The following is a 19,990-nucleotide window of genomic DNA, read 5'->3' on the forward strand; positions in this document are numbered from 1 at the left end:
TAGAGTGCTTGCCTAGCATACAAAACTGAATTCAAAATCTGAAAACTTGGGCCATGTCCTGTTCATGCTATGTAGTAACAGTATGATTAAATTAAAAAGTTTTTGAAATATTTCTTTTTCTATGAAATAGAAATAATGATGTGTACTTCAAAAGGCTGTTGTAGGAAAGAAATAAGATTATCCTTGTGAAAGTGCTTCATTAACTGTAAATGATATGAACAAATGTGGTAATGTTATTACTGGTACTGATGGGGAATTTTTTTTTTCAAAATAGCCACTCTATTTTACAAACAACAATTGACACCACAATTAGGCATATATACATATGTGTATGTATATGTGTGTTGTATATATATGTATACACACCTGTATATATATATTAAACATGTGTGCGCACATGTACATGTATGTATGTATACATACATATATGCACATATATAATGCACTAGATATATAGTGCTCTGATCTTAGATATTAGAGAGGACAATAACATTCCTGTATTTGATCTTCTCTATAGTACCCTATGCCAGAGCATGGAGTGTTAAAGAAGTTAGAGAGGAATTTACCTATCTAGGCATTAATATCCAATAAAGTCTGAAATTTTTTATCCATAATTCTGAACTCATTTGAAGTCTGGCAATAAAAGCTGTTCTTATGGCTGGCATCATAGAACACACAGCAGGGATACCACCTGAACCATGTGCAATTGTTTCAGGTCTGGTGACCCAACATGGTGATATCTTTCACAGGTGTCACTGCAGAGGTATCAACATGTTGGTGTCAGGGCTGCCTGAGCCAATGCGGTGTAGACACTTATCAAATACTCATATCACATAACCTTTCTAAAGTCTTAATGATCTGACTTTAGATCATTCAGATCTAAAGTCAGGTCATTCATGGATTTCCAAAGTGGCTGTGACTTCTGAGTTTTAAGTTAGTTCTGCAAGAGTGCACATCTCACAAACTCTGATTCGCTTTTCTGAGAACTCTTTGTATTTTAAAAATAAAAACCTGGAGAGGAAGTACCCCATCTAACATAAAAGAGAATTGGAATTGCCTCCTAGCACAAGGAATCCCAAAAGTTTTCCTTAAATCATACAGGCACCATTTCTGATGTGTCTCAGTATTTGAACTACCTTGATAGCCCAAGACATTTTGAGATGAAACGAGAAAATGAATCCTAAGATTCTTCTGAAATAAACAGCAATGTTTTCTTTAACAATGAATATCCTTTACCTATGAATTCACAGAAGAAAAATTTTAGCACACATTCTTTTTGATTGTAGGAAACATTTAAACCTAAAGATATACAACTGTGTTGTGGAATTATAAAACATTTTCAAATGATCACATTGGTTTTTATGTCTACTGGAAAATGTATTGTCTAGTAAATATTTCACTTAGGTTTACTGTGACCAGTACCTTAGAAATTTGATATATTGAATAATTTTTTTTCTTTCTGATACTAAAACAATTCTATTAATGTTGTAGGGCCTTAAACTGCACAAAGCACCTTCTGGTGATAGAAAAGAAGTTTCATGCCTCTGAGGATGAACAGATGAACTTTCTTTTATCATTTGTGGAATTTTGGGAGAAATTATTACTACCTAATCCTTTCAACTCCTTCAGGGTTCCCAAATTCCACAACTCATCTCTCAATAAGGAAGATCTAAATAGAAGTGTTTTGTGGAATTTAGAGACAGACCCACCTGCTTTTGAAGCTCAGGAGCTTTTAGAATTTGGGAAAGAGGTGATTGAAAAACTGCAAACTGGTGGAAGTCACTGGATGAAGAACCAACCTGAAAATATTTTGAGATTCATGGAATTAATACTGCTTGAAATTAACCCCAAACTTCTAGAATTATGGCTGCGTGACATTTCTAAAGGAGAAAAGGCTAAACTGGAAAATTTTTCTTCACGTTTAAATTTTTCTGTTCCAGAAAATGAGAAAATTTTTAGTAAAAGCATAAACTTTTCCCATTTATCCCATTCAAATTGGTCAGAATCACCAGCAGTAAACATAGATTTTGTACATTTAAGTGAAACTGTGATGAATTGTCTCTATGAGTTTGGATTACTTAGGCAGGAACAAGTCTCAGAAGCTCTGGACACAGTCTATGTTGTAAAGAATGCATCTGATATTTTCTCAGCCCTCTCTGAACCTCAAAAACAAGAAGTTGATAACATTTTGACACATATATACCTAAATGTCTTCAAAGACAAGGATTCAGCTTCACTTCTGCAAATTTATTCTTCCTTCTACCAATATATTTATAAATTCTTGAGCCTACGGAGTAGAGATTCTCTGCTAATGTACCTTACCCAAATCTCAAGACATATTTTGAACATCATAAAGCAATTTAATTTCCAAAACATCAGCAGAGCATTTGAATTTTTATCTGAGACTGCAGAGATTCTTGGGGGAATTTCTGAAGTATCTTATTGTCAGCAGTTGTTTTCAGTTTTTAACTTTTTGGAGCTTCAAGCTCAATCCCTGATGTCTACAGAGGGCCAAGAATTGGAAGTGATCCATGCTACCTTGACAGGCCTCAAACAGCTGCTCATAGCAGATGAAGGTTTTCGCATGTCTTTATTTCAATATGTCAGTCAGCTCTTCAATGGTTCAGTAGAAGCCCTGTTGGGTGGTGAATGTTTTGTTTTGGATAACGAAACCATTTCCTCTATGAATTATTTAACAGATAAGGGATCTTCATTTAGTCTTCCATGGTCACAAATTTTTTCAGACCTCTCAGCAAATGTCAGTGTGTTGAATGAGTTTCTGGCCGTTCACTGTACCATTTCATGGCTTCAAATGTGGACTGAAACCTGGGGAAGCATATCTCAAATACTTAAGTTTGACCTGAATATCTTCACTTCTCTTCATGTAGGGCTCACTCAGCTTTTGGATGAATTGGAAAATGATATGAAAATTTCTGAAAGCTGCCAGGGAGTCTTTCCCACCCACCATGCAGCTAGACTCATAATAAATTTGTTTAAAAGTGTGACTCAAGCTGATAATTTTCAGGATTGGCATGACTTGCTGGATCTCAGGGATCTCTGGGTAGCATTAGGTGATGCATTAGTTGCAGTAAAATCACTTACCTTGGACCAAGTAGAGAAAACCCTTTTCACCATGGAAACTACTCTGCACCAGCTAGAGACACTTCCATTGAACACAAACACAAGCAGAGAGTTTTTATATTCTCTGCTGGAGGTTTTCATTGAGTTAAGCCAGACCTCAGAATATGTGGGTAGTAACGTAGACCTGATAAGTCATTTGCTTTTAAATAATCTCACAGATCACGGAAATAACAAATTTCAAAGTGTCATCACTGAGCTAAGAGAAACAATATTATTTCTTAGAAATGTGTCCCATGATCAAGATTTATTGTCCTGTGCTGATGTTTTCCAAAATGTAACTGAGTTGATTTTAGAAGAAGGCTTATTTCATGTAAATAGCTCTCAGCGGATGGTACGTATTCTGGACATGTTAAATTGCACATTCTCCTCTGAGAACACAGTTAGCAAACTGAGAGGATGCATGGCATGGATAGATGCCATCAACCGTTTGTATGTAATGTATAATTCAAGTTTTTCACAAGGTTATCTTCACAGTATTTTGGGGCGTTTCAAAGATATGGACAACAAAATGAACTCTACATTGAAAATGGTAACTTGGCTGATACATATAAAGAAACCGCTTTGTTCCTTGGGTGAGTCCAACATAAGCTGTGTAAATATTTACTTGAAAGACATAACTGACTTTCTAAATATTGTACTTAATACAGTCTTTGAAAATGGGAAGGTACCAAAATTTGAGATTTTATTAGCTCTTTTGAATGATTCCACAAACCAAGTAAGGATGATTATAAACAACTTAACAAGAGACTTTGATTTTGTTTCCCAATCCAACTGGAAGTATTTTAATGAATTAGTTTTAAGACCCACAGAAATGTCACAGGAAATTCCTAACCAGTTTCAAAATCTTTGGCTGCATTTCATAGCACTAGGGAAGGAAATTCAGAAACTTGTAAAAGATATTTTCTCTAATATCCTGGAAAATAATTCCTCTTCTGAAACTGAAAAATATTTTAACATATTTGCTACCAGTCCAAAGGAAAATGATATAAAGAGTTTAGGCAATTCAATTTATCATTTAGCTAGTTACCTTGCCTTCTTCAACTTATCTCATGATCTTCAAAACCCACCAGAAACAATTTCACATGAACTAATGAGAGTTGTGGATCTTGTTATTCAGTTGATGAAGAATGTGTTCAATTCCTTAGTGCCCACTGTTTCTCACAATATCCCACAAAATTCAGGTCGTGCTCAAGTTTTAAAGAAGGTGGCTTCTCTCATGCATACTCTCAAGAAGGCAGACATAGACCTTTTAGTAGATCAGCTTGAACACATTAGTGAAAGCCTTGGGGATTTCTTCAAGAATCTCAGTAGATTAGATACCAGCAATTCAGGGGTCAACTTGCTTTTTGGCTTGATGCAGAAATTTGCAGACAGCTCCCATGCTTGGAATGTCAATCATCTGCTCAAGCTCTCTCGCCTGTTTCCCAAGGATGATGTGAACACAGTGGTGGACCTGTATTATGCTCTTCCTCATGTTGTGAGTCTCCTGCAGAGAGTGGCTGACAAAAACATCACAGAGGCCCTCAAGGATGTCTATAACTTCACACTCCTTCACGGCATAAGCATTTCAAACATCACCAAGAAGGACTTTGCTGGTGCGATAAAAGCTCTTCTGCATACAATCACAGTAATATCAGACCAACCAGCCATTGTCTCAGAGGCTTTAAACTGCCTTCCTGTGGTTTGGTGCTGGAATCATACAACTTCTGGATTTCAGCAGAATCCAAAATTGGAAGCCTGTGAAGTCCATGGGATTATGTCTTCTTCTTCCTTTTATCACCAAGTGGCCACAATACTTGACCATCTCCACCTGTCTCCCCCACGTGAAGATTCACAATGTTCAAATGAAAGTTCACGAATGGAAATGAGTAGGAAAATGATTTGTGTGATTCATGAATTAGCAGACTGGAATTCCATCCTTATAGCACTGTCCGAAGTCTTTCATGCTAAAACCTCTCTCATGAAAACTGTGCAAGAATTTTGGCATAAGGTGTTACCCTTTGTCTCACTTTCTGGAAATCAAAGTAATGACAGCATTGCTGGACATTGTCCTGGTGGTCCCATAAAGCAAGTTGCTTTGCAAATCATAGAAAAGCTAAAACGTGTCAATTTTACAAAAGCTGCTTCTGGGGAAAACATTCTTAACAAACTGGCTGGTGTAAATAAGATTTTTAACATGACTGAGGGAACAGAGGCATTTGTCCGAAATAATATTTCCTTAAATTTGGAAAGGATGATCAAGTTGATTTCTGGGGATTGGAGTCTAGAAGATAACAGGCCTTATTCACTCCTTCCACTCACAATTCTTCTGAATGCAAGTCTCATGGGTAGTGGTTTAGAAGCATTAACAAGTTTTATTAAAAATAGTGAAGCTATTTACAACCTTGAAGAACTATGGCTTGATTTTAAACAAACCATGAAAGACCTAACCCATGACTTTAGTATTAGGCACCTGTTCTCTATAATTAAAAAGGAAATCCAAAGTATTAACTCCATGGCCCTTCAAAGCTTAGTTTTACAACTTTCCCACTTTCTGGAAAGCCTGGATTCCTCATCATTGGGGATATTAGAAATTATTGAAGATTTTCTGTTGGACACAAAAAACTGGCTTCATGAAATTGAAAATAAAGATTACTCCAAATTGACACCAACATTATTTGTTCCTGTGACCATAGAGAGTTCAACTGATGATATAACTAAAGATATGACTAACTATTTGCATTATCTGAAAAACATTTCTGGAGAAGGTGATTTTGACGTTGACTTTCTTACTCATCTGCTAAATCAAGACCAGCTAACCAATTTCTCGGTTGTTCGGTTGCTTCTTGAAAGCATTCTGATTAATTCCGTCAGTAACTTAGCTGGGAGGTCTCAAGAAGCGGCCCCAAATTTAAGTGACGCTGACCTTCAAATAATGAATTTAATTAACCTCACCTTGAACCACATGCCATCGGACAGTAGTGGGAAAACCATTCTCCCTTCAAGGAGCACAGTGGATTTCATAGAACAGTTTTTGAGAACATTCTTTTCCCCTTTACTGAAGGGAAATTCTGAGAACAAAATATCTCTTTTGCTAAAAGACTTCCACCAAGATGCTATTGCAGAGATGAGGTGAGTGGTTTGGTTTGTATTTTTGCTTTGTACATAGTTCATTCAAGTGCAGTACATCTTAAACCACTTTCTTTTCTGGAGTACAGAAATGCTAATAAACAGCAATTGTACACTAAAAATTTTGAATGATGTTTAAAGTGAATGTGTCTTCATAATAATTTTATCAAAATATCAAAGTAAAATAATTTTGGTTATTGCTACTTAAATAGTAAGCATTTAGGCCTATCCTGTGATAAGTAGTCATATATATTTTTTTCTATTTTTTAGATGATAAAAACAATTATTGAATACTATTTAATTAATTAATTTATTTTGGGGGTACTGTGGATTGAATTCAGGGGCACTTGACCACTGAGCTACACCCCTAACCTTATTTTGTATTTTATTAGAGACAGGGTCTCTTTGAGTTGCATAGAGTGCCTCACTAAATTGTTGAGGCTGACTTTGAACTCATGATCTTCCTGCCACCGCCCCCTGAGCTGCTAGGATTATAGGCGTGAGCCACCCCATGTGGCCTGAAATTCCATTTTATATGGAACTGAAAATTAATTTTTATGGATGAATATTCACATATAGGAGGGCCATAATTTGAATTGCTGTATTAACTGTATTAACCCATCACACATACAGGGTTTATATATTTTTATCCCAGTTCATCTAGTGTGTTGTTTACATTTGGAAGCACTAAAATCAATAGTCACATTACTTTTTCCATGTATTTAAAAAAAATCTCTTTGAAGGTTATTAGTAAAATGTTGGAGGGAAATTACAGTTTATTCCATTTTGTTACAGTCCTGACTGTAACCATGGAACCAGCAAAGACTGAATTGAAAGAATGGGCTTATATAAATTTGGGCACTGGATAAGCAAGTTCAAAATCACTAGGGAAGGCTGTCAAGGGGGAAATGTCATAGCTAGCTAGAACACTAGAGTCATGAAATCAAGCTTGTGGCCCCAAGTGGTGGTCAAGAGGAAGACTCAGGGGCAGGAGAGACCAAGTGCCTATCCAGCTGCGGTGGTCGGAGTCTTTAGGTAAGGCAAGACCCGCACTCTTTTACAACCAACCTTCTAGCTGATTATATCAGGCCCACCTAGGATAATGACTCTTCTGGCTACTTTGAAATTAACTGAGTAGGGATTTAAATCACATCTGCCAAATCTGTTTTCCAACACTAGATTAGTGTTGGATTGAATAGCTGGTAGGAGGCATATTTGTGCTACAAAATGGCCTCTGACTCCTGTATATCCTTCAATACAGGAGGGACTCTTTCTTGGGGACCATTAAGCTCAGAGACATACAAAAAAGGGCATTCTGGGCCTATTGTCTAGCCAAGTCTGGTTGATGGATTGCAAAATCATCAGTGTTCAAGTGACCTCCTATTATTTTTTTAAAATTCAGAAAAATATAAATAGGCTTTCTACTTCTTCAGAACCACTTTGTAATCATTTTGCCTCTTTTCTAAATACAAAAATAAGTGGCTTTTTAAATTGTTAGGTTCGAGGAATTGTAATAGAATTCTTCATGAAATCCCTTCACTCTTCATTATTTGACAACAAAAATATTAATTGTGATATGGAGTTATTTTCATATCATCTTTCATTCAATGGTATAATTTCATGACTTTATTTTATTCTAAAACAAATAAAATAATAGTCACTATATATTTAAGTCATTTTATTGCTAATGTATTAAATATGAAATTAAAATATATATGTATATATATATTCACAGTTTTTTTCCAAAAGATAAAATTCTAGAAGTTCTGAAATTGGATCAATATCTTACCTTGAAGAATGAAGACAAATTGATGGATTTTTTCTCAAGTTTAAAGGAGACTATACATCACTTAATCAGAAGCTCATTTATATTAGACAATGGAGAACTTTATTTTGATAACCATCAAGGACTGAAATTCATAAAAGATTTGTTGCATGCCTTTGTAAGGGAAACCTCAATGAAAAATAAGTCTGAAGATGATTTCCTTACAGTGGTGAGTCAGTTGCTTTTCCATATAAATAGTACTGAGGAGCTCTTCAAACTTAACCAAAATCTCGGGTCAGTTCTCCATCTCATGAGAGAAAGTTCCACAGAGATAGCCAATCTTATGGATACTCTTTTAAACTCTCTAAATAAGGACTTCCATACCTTATGTCCTACTCTCCAAGAAGTTATACTTTCTAACTTAACTGATTTGCTTTCCTTTATACTTAACTCAAATCTTCTAAGAAACAGAGAAACATTAGAAATTACTAAGAGATTACTTGGTATTATTTCTAGAGCTTCTGAAAACAGTCATGTCCTAGAACCTCTCTTAGAAATGTCTAGAACTCTGTCCATGCTTTTGAGTGACAGTGCTGAGCTGAGAGATCTTGCCATATCAGTGAATTCCACTGTGAAACTTCTCAAACTAGCTAAGAAAGTTTCAGGGCAGATGGCCATGATTTTTGACACTCATTTCATCTCTAGTACCAAGGACACCATGAAATTCTTTGACGCTCTCTATTCCTTCATGCACCAAAGTGTTCAACATCTTGTGAAGAAAATAACTACTTTGAAAAAAGTAGATCATTTTATATTTGAAAAGATAAATGATTCATTACTGCCATTTCTTGACTTGGCCTTTGGGATGATTGGGGTCAAACCTAATATTTCACAAGACTCTGATATTTTCAGTATGTCATCTATCATACTGTCCTATGTGAACCAATCCAAGGACTTTTCTGGTATTTTGGAAGAAATGGCTGAATTTTTAACTTCTACGAAAATTGATTTGGGGGCTTTGGAGCATCTTATGGTGGCATTTAGAAATGTGTCTCAAGTATTTTCTAGGGATTCTGTCAATTTATGGGAAGAAATTCTGGATTGCTTAGTTCCTATAAATAACATTACCAGTCAAATGGACTTTTTACAGCTTAATCCAAATTCTAGCCCTCAAGATACTGAGCAGGAAAGGATTCATGAAGTGATTCTTTTCTTGGATAAAATGTTAACAGAAAGCAGCACAGAAATAGGAATTTACTGGAAAATGGCGGTTAATTTTACTTTAGAAACTCTTTGGAGTAGCTTGAAGAAGGATAACTGGGATGTTTTAAAGCTGTTGCCGACATTTGCTCAGCATCCAGATAACCTTTTGAAAACCATAGAAAGAGTTGTACAGGCCTCCAGTGGAATTGAAAGTGAGTATGGAGATTATTTAAGTAAAAGTTTACCTTTCAATATGTCTTTGATTGGGAATATAACCCATCATCAACTTGAGAAAGCAACCCAGTTTGTGCTAAGTAGAATAGCTCTCTCCAGGAAAGGGCTCCTCCCCAACAACTCCCGGTGGGCAAATTCCATTAGAACTGTGTTTCATCCAGTCTTGGAGATTTTTCTTCAGGAAGCCATTGGAAAGAATGGCATGTCGGCCCACGAAGACTGGCCCCAACAAGATAGGATGGATTTTCCTTATGGCTTCAAACCATTATCATGTTTCAAGAAATACCTGAGGAGATTATTTGTGTTGATTGAATACTGGCAAAAAGTCTCACTGACAGATGAAAGGTAATCAAACACCTAACCCCATTTCCCCCACCCTCCCCTCACTTCAGTAGCTTTTTAGGAGTAAGAGTGAATCAGGGTAAGTGACCTTTGACTTTCATCACGCTCTGAAGTTGGCTTCTACCATGGAGTGATTTGAGTCCATCCAGTCTTTTCATTATTTGGCATTCAGATGATTTGGTTTCCCTCAAAAAGTTTTCAGAAGTAAATTATTTTCAAAAGCAAAGTCATTGTATTCTATTTACTTGGCACATCAACGTTTTTTTTTTTTTTTTTTTTTTTTTTTTTTTTTTTTTTGCTGTGCACATACTCTATCAAACAAGGGTCCTACTATTGGATATTTAGCCCAAGAATATGTCAACCACATCACACAGAACATTGCAGTTGTAGTTTTAACCAACCACAGGAATGCTCCAGGCAGCTGTTGGCTTCTGCTTTCTTTAGGTTCAATCTAACTCTAAATGATTGATCACCTCTAAGCCCTTCCACTCCTAAATGTTGGGTCAAAGAAAACCTGTTCTTAAGAGTTCCAGTCCTATTAGCTGCTGTACTCTGGAAACAGTCTGCTGCCTTAGGTGGGACAACTTGCTTCTCTTGGTGTGCAGAGCCCCAGAGGTGCTGCATTTTCTGTATCTGCCCTTCCTGAATGTGAGGAGGCTTTTCAGAGAGTCCATTGTCCCATCTTGTCTCTGCCTTTCTCTCAGCCCCACATGGAGATTAGAGATACAGTATGAACCCTTGTTCATTTCTCACCAGACATACTGAGCTATTTTCTTTGAGTTCTGTTGCTGTGAAACTGTCTCTCAAATCCAATAATTTTTTATAGCTTGGAAGGATGTCCTTAGCTCATGAAACAGGTATCCCTTGGGCAAAAGAACTATCAGTACCTCAAAACCTGAATGCTGGCTTCCAGATATCCCTGGCTCATCTCCTCTTTGCTTCTGATTCAAAACTGTACTGTGTGTGACTTCAATGTTTGCTTGGAATTTTCTTTTGAGCTGGAGGTGGTCTTGACAACCCTGTTCTCCTTCATCTCAGCTTTGTCTCAAGTTTTTTTTTTCTTTTCAGTTTGCCAGAGAGGGAATTTAAACCATAGCTCTATATGCTATCATGTTTTTAAGACTTAGTATTTTACTTTTTGATTGATGTATATTAGTTGTGCATACTTAGGCTGTACATGTGATATTTTAATATTTGTATGTATTTTATAACAATCAAATCAGAGTAATTAGCATATGTACCTCTTCAAACACTTACCATTTCTTTGTGGTAAGAACATTCAAAATCCTCTCTTCTAGCTATTTGGATATAAACAATGGACTATTGTTATCTGAAGTTGTCCTGCTTTACCATAGAAAACCAGAGCTTCGTACTCTTACTACCCATGGAACATCCTCCCCACATCCCTACCTGGTCTCTTTCCAGCCTCCGGGAACTATTCTGCTCTGAACTTCTATGGGGACAACTTTTTTATACTCTACATATGAATGATAACATGGGATATTTGTCTTTCTGTCCCTGACTTTCCTCACTTAACATAACCGTCTTCCAGATGCATCCATGTGGTCACAGAGGCTGCCATTGTGTCTTGAGACCCTTTAATCACTTACCTTTTCATTTTAAGAGAACCGTACAAGTAGAAAACGGTTTTCTGGAGGTATAGACTGTTATCTGAGCTTTCCTTGTGTTCTTATACAGTATCTGTGATTCGGTATAGGGGACGATTTGTATGTGTGTACGGCCCAGCCTACTACTACACAATAACAATGCTCATGTGTTGCAGATTTTTATCCTTAAATGCCATTATCTTTTTTTTTTTTCTTAAGAGTTGTTGAGATGTGTCGAGTGTTGCAGCAGCTGGAGAAGCCCTCTGAAGCCATTGAGATGCTGCAGAAAGTGAAGATGGTGGTTTTGCGTGTGCTCATTATCTTTGCAGGTGGGCTGATTATGTAAGATGTGCCTGATAATGCCTCTGTGCCAGTTTTGAGAGCTGGGCTGTCAGAGAGATACACAGATTTCCCATGAATTTCTTTTAGGACAAAGAATAACCTTCTTAGCCTGACTTTGAGACTCAAGACCTGGAGGGGTCTGGTCCAGCCTCTCCAACCTGTGTGCTCCAGTCAAATTGGACGATGTCTTCCTAATACTGTGTGGGCTTTCTGGTCTCTGGGTCCTTGCTCACGGAGTATGCTTCCCTGTCTCTTCCACCTAAACTCAAGCTGTGCTCTGTGTCCTAGAGCTGGGGGCATCTTGTTCAGGAGGACAGCCCCTGCCTCCTTTGCTGGCCAGATATTTAAGGAGACATTTATCAAAGGCAACTCTTCATGCTCTTATTTCTTTTTTTTCTGAATTTTAATATTTATTTTTTAGTTTTTGGCGGACACAACATCTTTGTTGGTATGTGGTGCTGAGGATCGAACCCGGGCCGCACGCATGCCAGGCAAGCGCGCTACTGCTTGAGCCACATCCCCAGCCCCATGCTCTTATTTCTTACATCTACCCACTGTTCTAGAGTCACCTTTCCTGCAGGCCGAAACTGTGTCATAACATTTGTGTGTCTGCAGTGCCTGGTATGGACTATACAGTCCCCTAGTGTATGCTGAAGGGTCCATGTAGTGACCTGAATTTCCTCTAGCCCTGGCACTTATTGCCTACATTTTCATTTCTGATACCTCCTTTTCTGCAGGAGTCTGTAGCCTCACTGACAGCAGGACCAGTTTCTTTTTAAATCCTGCATCTCCATGATATTCAACATAGTACCCAGCCATCATGAATGGTTATGTTATTATTAAATTAATTCATCTAGTAAGGTCATACTTGATGCATTTTTAGCTACACATTTCCTTTAAATGATACTCTTGATGGAGAGTAAGTACTGTGAGCTGCATTATAGGGTAATTATTTTAGGGCTTTCTCTAATGTGTAGGCATTAAGTTTTGGTGCATATCTGAATTGTGGAATGGACCACCAATGTTCACAGTAATTCTACTTGAACACACATGCTGCTGCCTTCCTATGTCCTAGTCTCCCAGACTGGGGTAAAGGACTCTAAGTTAACTCTGAGTTAACAAGGACCCTGAGAGACTAGGTAAGAGAGATGAAGAGGAGGGTCAGGGAAGAGAAATGGGGGAGCAGAGGGTGGGTCTGATCAGACCAGAGAAGAGTGAAAGGAGGACTGAGCAGGCCTTAATCTACTGCTGCATGGAGTTCCACCATGGCTCACCTTACACCTTTAGCTCCCTGCTTCACCTCAGTTCATTTGATTCCATACCCTCACTCTCTTACATTTTCTGTTTTATTATTAGATTATTGCTTTTATTTAGATTACTATTGGAATCTATTGTACTACTATTTTTAGATTATTATGTCCTCTGGAAAGCTCTTCTGGACCCACCCCATCAGGTGTTAGGTGGCCCTACCTGAATTCCAATCTCAGGGCTTGATTTCCCAATTATGGCCATGATCATATGTGCTGTTCTGAATTCATCTCTTCTCTAATCATAAGGGTTGTGCCTGATGGTAATAAACTTGGCCTATGGGAAATAGAGCATAAGATGCTGATATTTCATGCTTGTTAAATGAATGAGTGAGTGAATAAATGCCAGGGGCCCTTATGGACTCATCTCTTGGTTCCTAAGCATTCCCAAGTGAGCAGTCTGTTCATATAGGAATGTTCAACCATTAGAGAGAGTAGATGGGCTGTCTGTGTGCTCTGGGACCATTTTGTACAACTGAGTAAACTGTGGGGCTGGGAGGACATCATAGAGAAAAGGGTCTGGCTTACCCAGGGAGGGCAAAATCCTCCATCAGATGGGAAGAGCCCCTGGCCCCAGGGTGGATTCACTGTTGGGTGTGGGTGGCTGAAGCTAGGGGCCAGGTCTGCAGAATAGCATGCACCTGAGAATAGAAAGGAGGAGAAGCAAGTCTTAGGCAGGAACCTACATGCCAAATTCAATTTTAAAAACATACTAGGAAGAAGCTCAAATATGGTGATGGGGGTGGGAGTGAGGGCGGGAGGAGAGGATGAGCCCTTGGGCGACTCATCCCTGGAATGCGGAGCATGTCAGGTGAAACCTGAGTACTAGGGAGGTGTGCCTGCATGGCCACCGTTGTGTCTCTCCAGGGTCTAGAAAAAATGCTGACATAGATACAGTAGACATCAGAGTGATGTGTTTAGAGGACTAGGTAGGTGAGTGAGTGAGTGAGTGCCACCTTACGCCAGGCACCACGGTCCACAAGGATGAGGCCTGTGTGTGGGTCCCTGGCCTACAAGACTGCTGCATCAGGCAGCGAGGGACTGCTGATCATGATGCAGCATTATGTCTGGCAAGGCTTCCTTCATTGTCTCCAGGTGGCCCCAGGCACAGAATCACACTGACCCTTGTAGTAAGTGATGCCAGGGGAAGCGTACAATGAAGTAGCAGGTGCTCTGAGACCTGCCAGGCTGAGTTCAGCACCTCCTGATAGCTGATCAACTCAGGTCAGGTTGCCAAGTCTGTTTCAGCCTTGAACAAAATGGGCTTCAAAGAGTATTGAGAGGATTTAATAAAACATGACAGTGAACACAGGTGACCCCCATGGACCCTTGCTCAGGGCAGGTGCCTCACGAATGACAGTCCTCCTCCTCTGGTTCAGTGCAGGCTGAGGTTGGGTCTCCTGCATGCCATTGGGAGACCACTTCCCAATGTACAAAGAGCTGGTTCACAAGTGCAAATTGGTAGTTTAGGGACAGGATTAGTTTTTATGGCTCACTCATCTCTTTTTAAAAATTAATACAAACATTTCACTGAATCAAAGGAGGGGTTAATATTCCGAGACAAAAAAAAAAAAAAAAAAGAGAGAGAAGAATGGAAGGAGAAAGTGGGACATGATTGAGGTAAAGGAAACCCCAGTGGACTGACAGCTGGGGACTTTGTATAGCCTTTTAAAAAAGGAAGTCCTAATTTCTAATTTGGAATATATTACGAACAGTGAAAATACCATCAAAGACAAAGCATTACCTATCTAAGTGCACACTAGGATGGCCATAAATGATTTCAGCATGGGGGACCATGCGTGGGTAAAATTTGAATCAAACTTCTTTCTGATTCTTGAATGCTTCTCTGGCATATTGAATTCAGCCCGTGTTTGAAGACATAATTATTTTTGACATTTCACAGTCAGACTAATTAATGGATTTTAAATGAATTAAACATTCCTTGGTACCTGAATTTGTATTTATTTTGCCATTCTGTGTTACAGCTGCTAATGTACTTAAAATGATGTTAGAAACAGAAAGTTAATTTTTAGTTAATTTTTACAATTTTCTTTCAAGGAAACCCAAGCATGACTGTCATTTAAACTGCCACCTCACCTTCCCTATTAGACTGCCATTCCATTCTGTAGCATTGGAAGGCAGTGACAAATTTAAAGTAGGTAGAAGGGCCAACCAATGAAGAAGATGTAGAGCTTAATGGACCAAAATAGGCAGATGGCTCTTGTTTCACACAAAAGGATTAGCAGTCAGATTTGTTACCGTCATTGTTAAAGCCATTTTTTTTTTTGCCATGTTCAGAATTGATTCAGTGTCTCCACAAAGGAAGTTGTCATTTTCCTCCTCCTTGTGGCCTTAAGTCTGTCAATAATGATTGCATGAGCACCTGCTAAGCTCATGGAAATAGAAGAAACCTCAGTGGGCATCTCTGTAATCTTCTAGTTTCTCAAACTGGCTAATTGTGGCTCATAGATTGTGAGTTAGTTGTCCAGGGTTTTGCAATGAAGAAGAGCCTTTTCCAGCTGAGGATAATCACAGGGGTTCATAAGGCTCGGGGGAGCAGCATGAAGGGTTTGTAAGAGAGCCTGCAGATCAGAGAAGCCAGAGAAGGTGTCTGAATGTGTCCTCAAGGCAAGAAGAGGCACCAGAGCAGCTAGAATGGACTGGAGCTGGGGCTTTGAAGAAGCACAGCTGGGAGGAGGAAGAGGGCATTCTGGGAAGTGGGGGGACCCAGGCTGGGCTGAGCTCTTGCAGGTGTCAAGACTTGTCACGTGTTCTTGCAATGATTCCTGTATGACATTGTGGAATCCAGGGTCAGAAGCGGACTAGACGCCTAGGCAACCTGGCCTGCTTTCCTATAACCACATCACTCCTGAGCTAATATTGCAGAAATGCCAGGTTGGTCTGCATTGGACTCTCACCTGGAGGAAGCAAAGGTCCACAGAGCTTGTCTAATGCCATATGTATGAGCTTTCTCATGGTGCATTCTCCCGCTTTTGGGTTTGAATGGCATAATTTCTACACACTTCATGTTTTTTCCTAAAGTAGAGGGCCCATTTATACTCAAAGATAAATTCTGGCATGTTTGAAAATTTTACTTTCTCATTCCACATTTTAATAAGAAATTACTTAAGAGACACATTTAACATTTTCTACAATAAAGAGAACTGTCTTAAGAATTGTGAAATAAAATATTTAATGGGAAAAGATAAACAAGGCATCAGGGTTGGATATTTCTAGAAAGCATGAGCATTCTGTATTGCATATGTTCAAAACTGTTTTTTAATTAATGAATTTTATTTTTTGGGGCAGTTTTATGTTTGTAAGAAAATTGAGCAGGGAGTACAGAAAAATCCAGTATACTCCCTACGCAAGGAGCACAGTACCCTCCCCCACTGTCAACAGCCTTTATCAGAGTGGCATGTTTGTTACAATTGATGAACCTACAATGACACATGACTATCACCCAGAGTCCAATACAGTTTACTCCAAGTGTTGACGTTCCTTGGATTTTAATAAATCTATGTGACATATATCCCCCTCCTTCGTATAATACAGAATCATTTAACTGTCCCCTAAAAATCCTCTGTGCTCCACCTATTCATCCTTTCTTTCCTCCTAACTTCTGGTAACCACTGATCTTTTCACTGTTTCCATAATTTTGCCTCTTCCAGAATGTCATAGGGTTGAAATCTCATAGTGCACAGCCTGCTCAGATTGGCTTCTTTTAGGCTCAAGTTGTTTTTAAAAATGACTTTTGAGAAATAATGTAATCATTTGTCAAAACTAATTTTTCACTATTTGTTCGTCATAAGGATGAATTTTATTTTCTGTAATGTCCAAGCATCTAGGAGGTGCAGAGCCACGTGCTGTGTGCTGGCCACACATGACAGCAGAGGTGAGAGTCCTGCAGTGGACCATTATGCAGAGCTGAGCTGACATGGATCTGCACAGACAGGAAGTGGGAGGGCTGTGGTCAGGGTGGGTAGGAGGACTGTGTTCCTGAGGCTGAGCTGTGAAAGGAAGGTAGATTTGGGAGAGGAAGCCCCAGTAGAAGGTGCGGACAGACTAAGCAGAAGGGAGGGACCCTCTAGGAAGTGAAGGCAGCCAGTGGCTATGAAAAAATTTTGAATGCAATCTTGAGCCTTTGGGCAGATTTCCCTTTCTGACCATTTCTTTTATTGAGGAAGAGTCCTGTGGCTCAGAGCAGAAGGCAGATTACAGAGGTGAGATATGGGTGGGAGCTGCTAGGAGTTTGGCATGTTACCTGGGGTGCTGGATGAAGGCACAGAATCTAGAGAAACTGGGAGGTAGAGTGAAACAGATGGAGAGATTGGTTGTATGGAAAGACCTTGGGGAAGTTTTATGTTTGTAAGAAAATTGAGCATGTGGGGCACTTGAGAGAAAGAAAGAGGTTACTGTTTACTTCAAGACAGAAGGTAAAAACCAAGACTGTCCTGGTCAATCTGGAGGCAAATAGGTATTGTTTTATTCAACTTTGCATCTCTGTGACCCAAAGACAAAAAATAATTTAGAGAAAGAAAAGTTTGTTTGGTTTGCTATTTCAGAGGTTCAGTCCATGGTTGGTTGACTCCAAAACTCTGGGCTTGAGTTTATGAATTTATGCAGAACATCATGATAGAAGGGCATGGCAGAGGAAAGCATCTCAAGAGAAGGAAACCAGGTAGGATAGGGAGAGAAATAGAAAGAGAGAGAGAGAGAAACACTGTGCTTATAAGGGATGAAATATAAACCCCCAAGTCACACTCCAAGTGACTTACTTTCTCCTGTTACATCCTACCCGATTCATCCACTGATTAGGTTACACCTTTCATAATCTAATCGTTTCACCTCTGAAAATTCTTGCCTTGTTTCACACATAAACTTTTGGGAGATACCTCATATCTGAATCATAACAGTACCCCACTTATAGGAAATACAGGAAGAAGGGCCAGTTTGTGGCAGGTAGAGGTTGGAAATGGATTTCTATACAATAAATTCAGCTTGGGAAAAACTCTTTAATTACATCTGAACCTTAAAAGACACAACTTTAATGGATAAAGGAATTATGGTGTGTATAAACAATGAAATATTACTTAGTTGTTAAAAAGAATAAAATTATCATTTGCAGAAATTAGATGGAGCTGGAAGACTTTATATTAAACAAAATAATCAGGCACTAAAAGATAAATACTCATTATTTAACTTATCCATAGAAGCTAAAATATTGATCTCATAGAGGTAGAGAGTTGAATAATGTTTACCAGAGCCTGGGGAATATGTTGAAACAGGATGGTTCATGAACACAGAGGTGCAGTTGGATAGGGGGAGTAACTTGTGGGGTTCTATAGTGCAATAGACACAATTAGTTCAATGTTGCAATATGACTAGTAGAGAGGGTTTTGAATATTCCCAATATAAGGAAATGATTAATGTTTGAGATGATATATTGCCAGCTATCCTGATCTGATGGTCAACCCTCATATATATGTACTGAAAAGCTGCCTGGTATCCTATGCATGCGTACAATTACTTTGTGCCAATTTAAAAAATTAAAGACATAGCTTTTTCCTTATCATCTGAAAGTTCATCTTGATTTAAGAAATTTTTAGGAATTTGTTTTGAATCTTGAAGAAATGATTCTGTGGGACTGGAGAGTTCTGGAAAGGACTGCTTACTAATTACTTTTCTCTGTTTCCTCTGGCAGAAAACCCTTCCTTGACTAAGGACATTTTGTGTGCTACTGTGAGTTGCAAGCAAGGTGGGATAAGGCATCTCATTTTATCTGCTATCCAAGGGGTCACTTTGGTGCACAACTACTATCAGGTTTGTCATCTTCTATTTTTCCGAGAATGTCATATTCATTCCTGAGGGCCCCTGCGAGGCAGTCAAGGTATCTCAAGCTTGAAGCGTGGTCCTTATAGCCAGAGCAATTGTGTCACATATAGTCATGGTGAAAGTTAGGCTTGCAAAATGAGCCTTCACCCTTTCTGTCATTCAGGTTCTTTCAGTCTGTGCAGAAGTTGACTGGCATTGAGTTGTGGGAGCTGCTTTTTCAAATACCAGGAATTTTGCAAGCTGGTTGTTTAGCACCAACATCATTAACAATCAAATTATGTAAATATATGATTATATAAATTGGGTTAAAAATAAAGTTAATAAATACTCATTAACTCCAAACTATTTTAGTATATTTTACTGCTATCTGTTTTTCTGATATCATTTGCTTCTGTGGTATCTACCTCATGGAAACACTATATGGTCACATTTACTGATGTCATCTTGACAGTGTGAACTAGGCAATGTGGGAGTGTTTACACCCTGGGAAGTGGAAAGTACTACAAATCAGATCTTTTATTTATTGATTTTTTTTGAGAGCTAGTTTTTAAACATTTGCCAGTCCATCACCAGCTCTCACTAATCACGTACACTGCCATGTTCAAGAACAATAGCTGAAGGGAAACCAGTATAGCACTTTGCTTCTTATTAATTTGAACAAGTGCCCAAGACCCCCAGGCAGGAACTCCAAATAACATTGAATCGTAGAATATGACTTTCATCTGGGACCCACTCTTTTGCTTGGTATTAAGGACCACTGGGCCCACACATAGGCTCAATGGAGTTTTTTCCACACAGCCTGCCTTTCTTCTAAGACCAGCTCTGAGCTTTTTTAAAAATTGTTTTTACACTGACTGTACCCAATGATATGTCCAGTGAGTGTGGCATTATCCCAGAGAGTGAAAAGAGGGACGATACCGAAGTAGATCAGTGGTGTTTGTGCCAATCTCCTGGGACATATGAGGGCACCAAAGACTGGGCTTCTGCAGTAGTGAGGAGAGGATGAGAGCTGTTGATCCTGATATTCTCCAGCTTTTGGAGGAGTAGCATATGTGAGCAGATATCCTTATGAATCCTGTGAGATAATTGCTAGTGCAGCCCTTGTA

General features: G+C 38.8%; 1 protein-coding gene across 1 annotated transcript in view; it reads left to right on the forward strand.

Moving 5' to 3' along the window:
* Window positions 1-19,990, forward strand: part of Abca13 (ATP binding cassette subfamily A member 13) — a 441,561-nt gene that overhangs the window by 78,844 nt on the left and 342,727 nt on the right. The window contains exons 17-20 of the mRNA XM_077796801.1: window positions 1,492-6,252; window positions 7,985-9,796; window positions 11,620-11,729; window positions 18,754-18,872. Coding sequence (XP_077652927.1) covers window positions 1,492-6,252; window positions 7,985-9,796; window positions 11,620-11,729; window positions 18,754-18,872 — 6,802 coding nt within the window. The remainder of the gene's footprint in view (window positions 1-1,491; window positions 6,253-7,984; window positions 9,797-11,619; window positions 11,730-18,753; window positions 18,873-19,990) is intronic.

This window comes from Urocitellus parryii, chromosome 3, assembly GCF_045843805.1.
Source record: "Urocitellus parryii isolate mUroPar1 chromosome 3, mUroPar1.hap1, whole genome shotgun sequence".
Taxonomy (NCBI): Eukaryota; Metazoa; Chordata; class Mammalia; order Rodentia; family Sciuridae; genus Urocitellus; species Urocitellus parryii.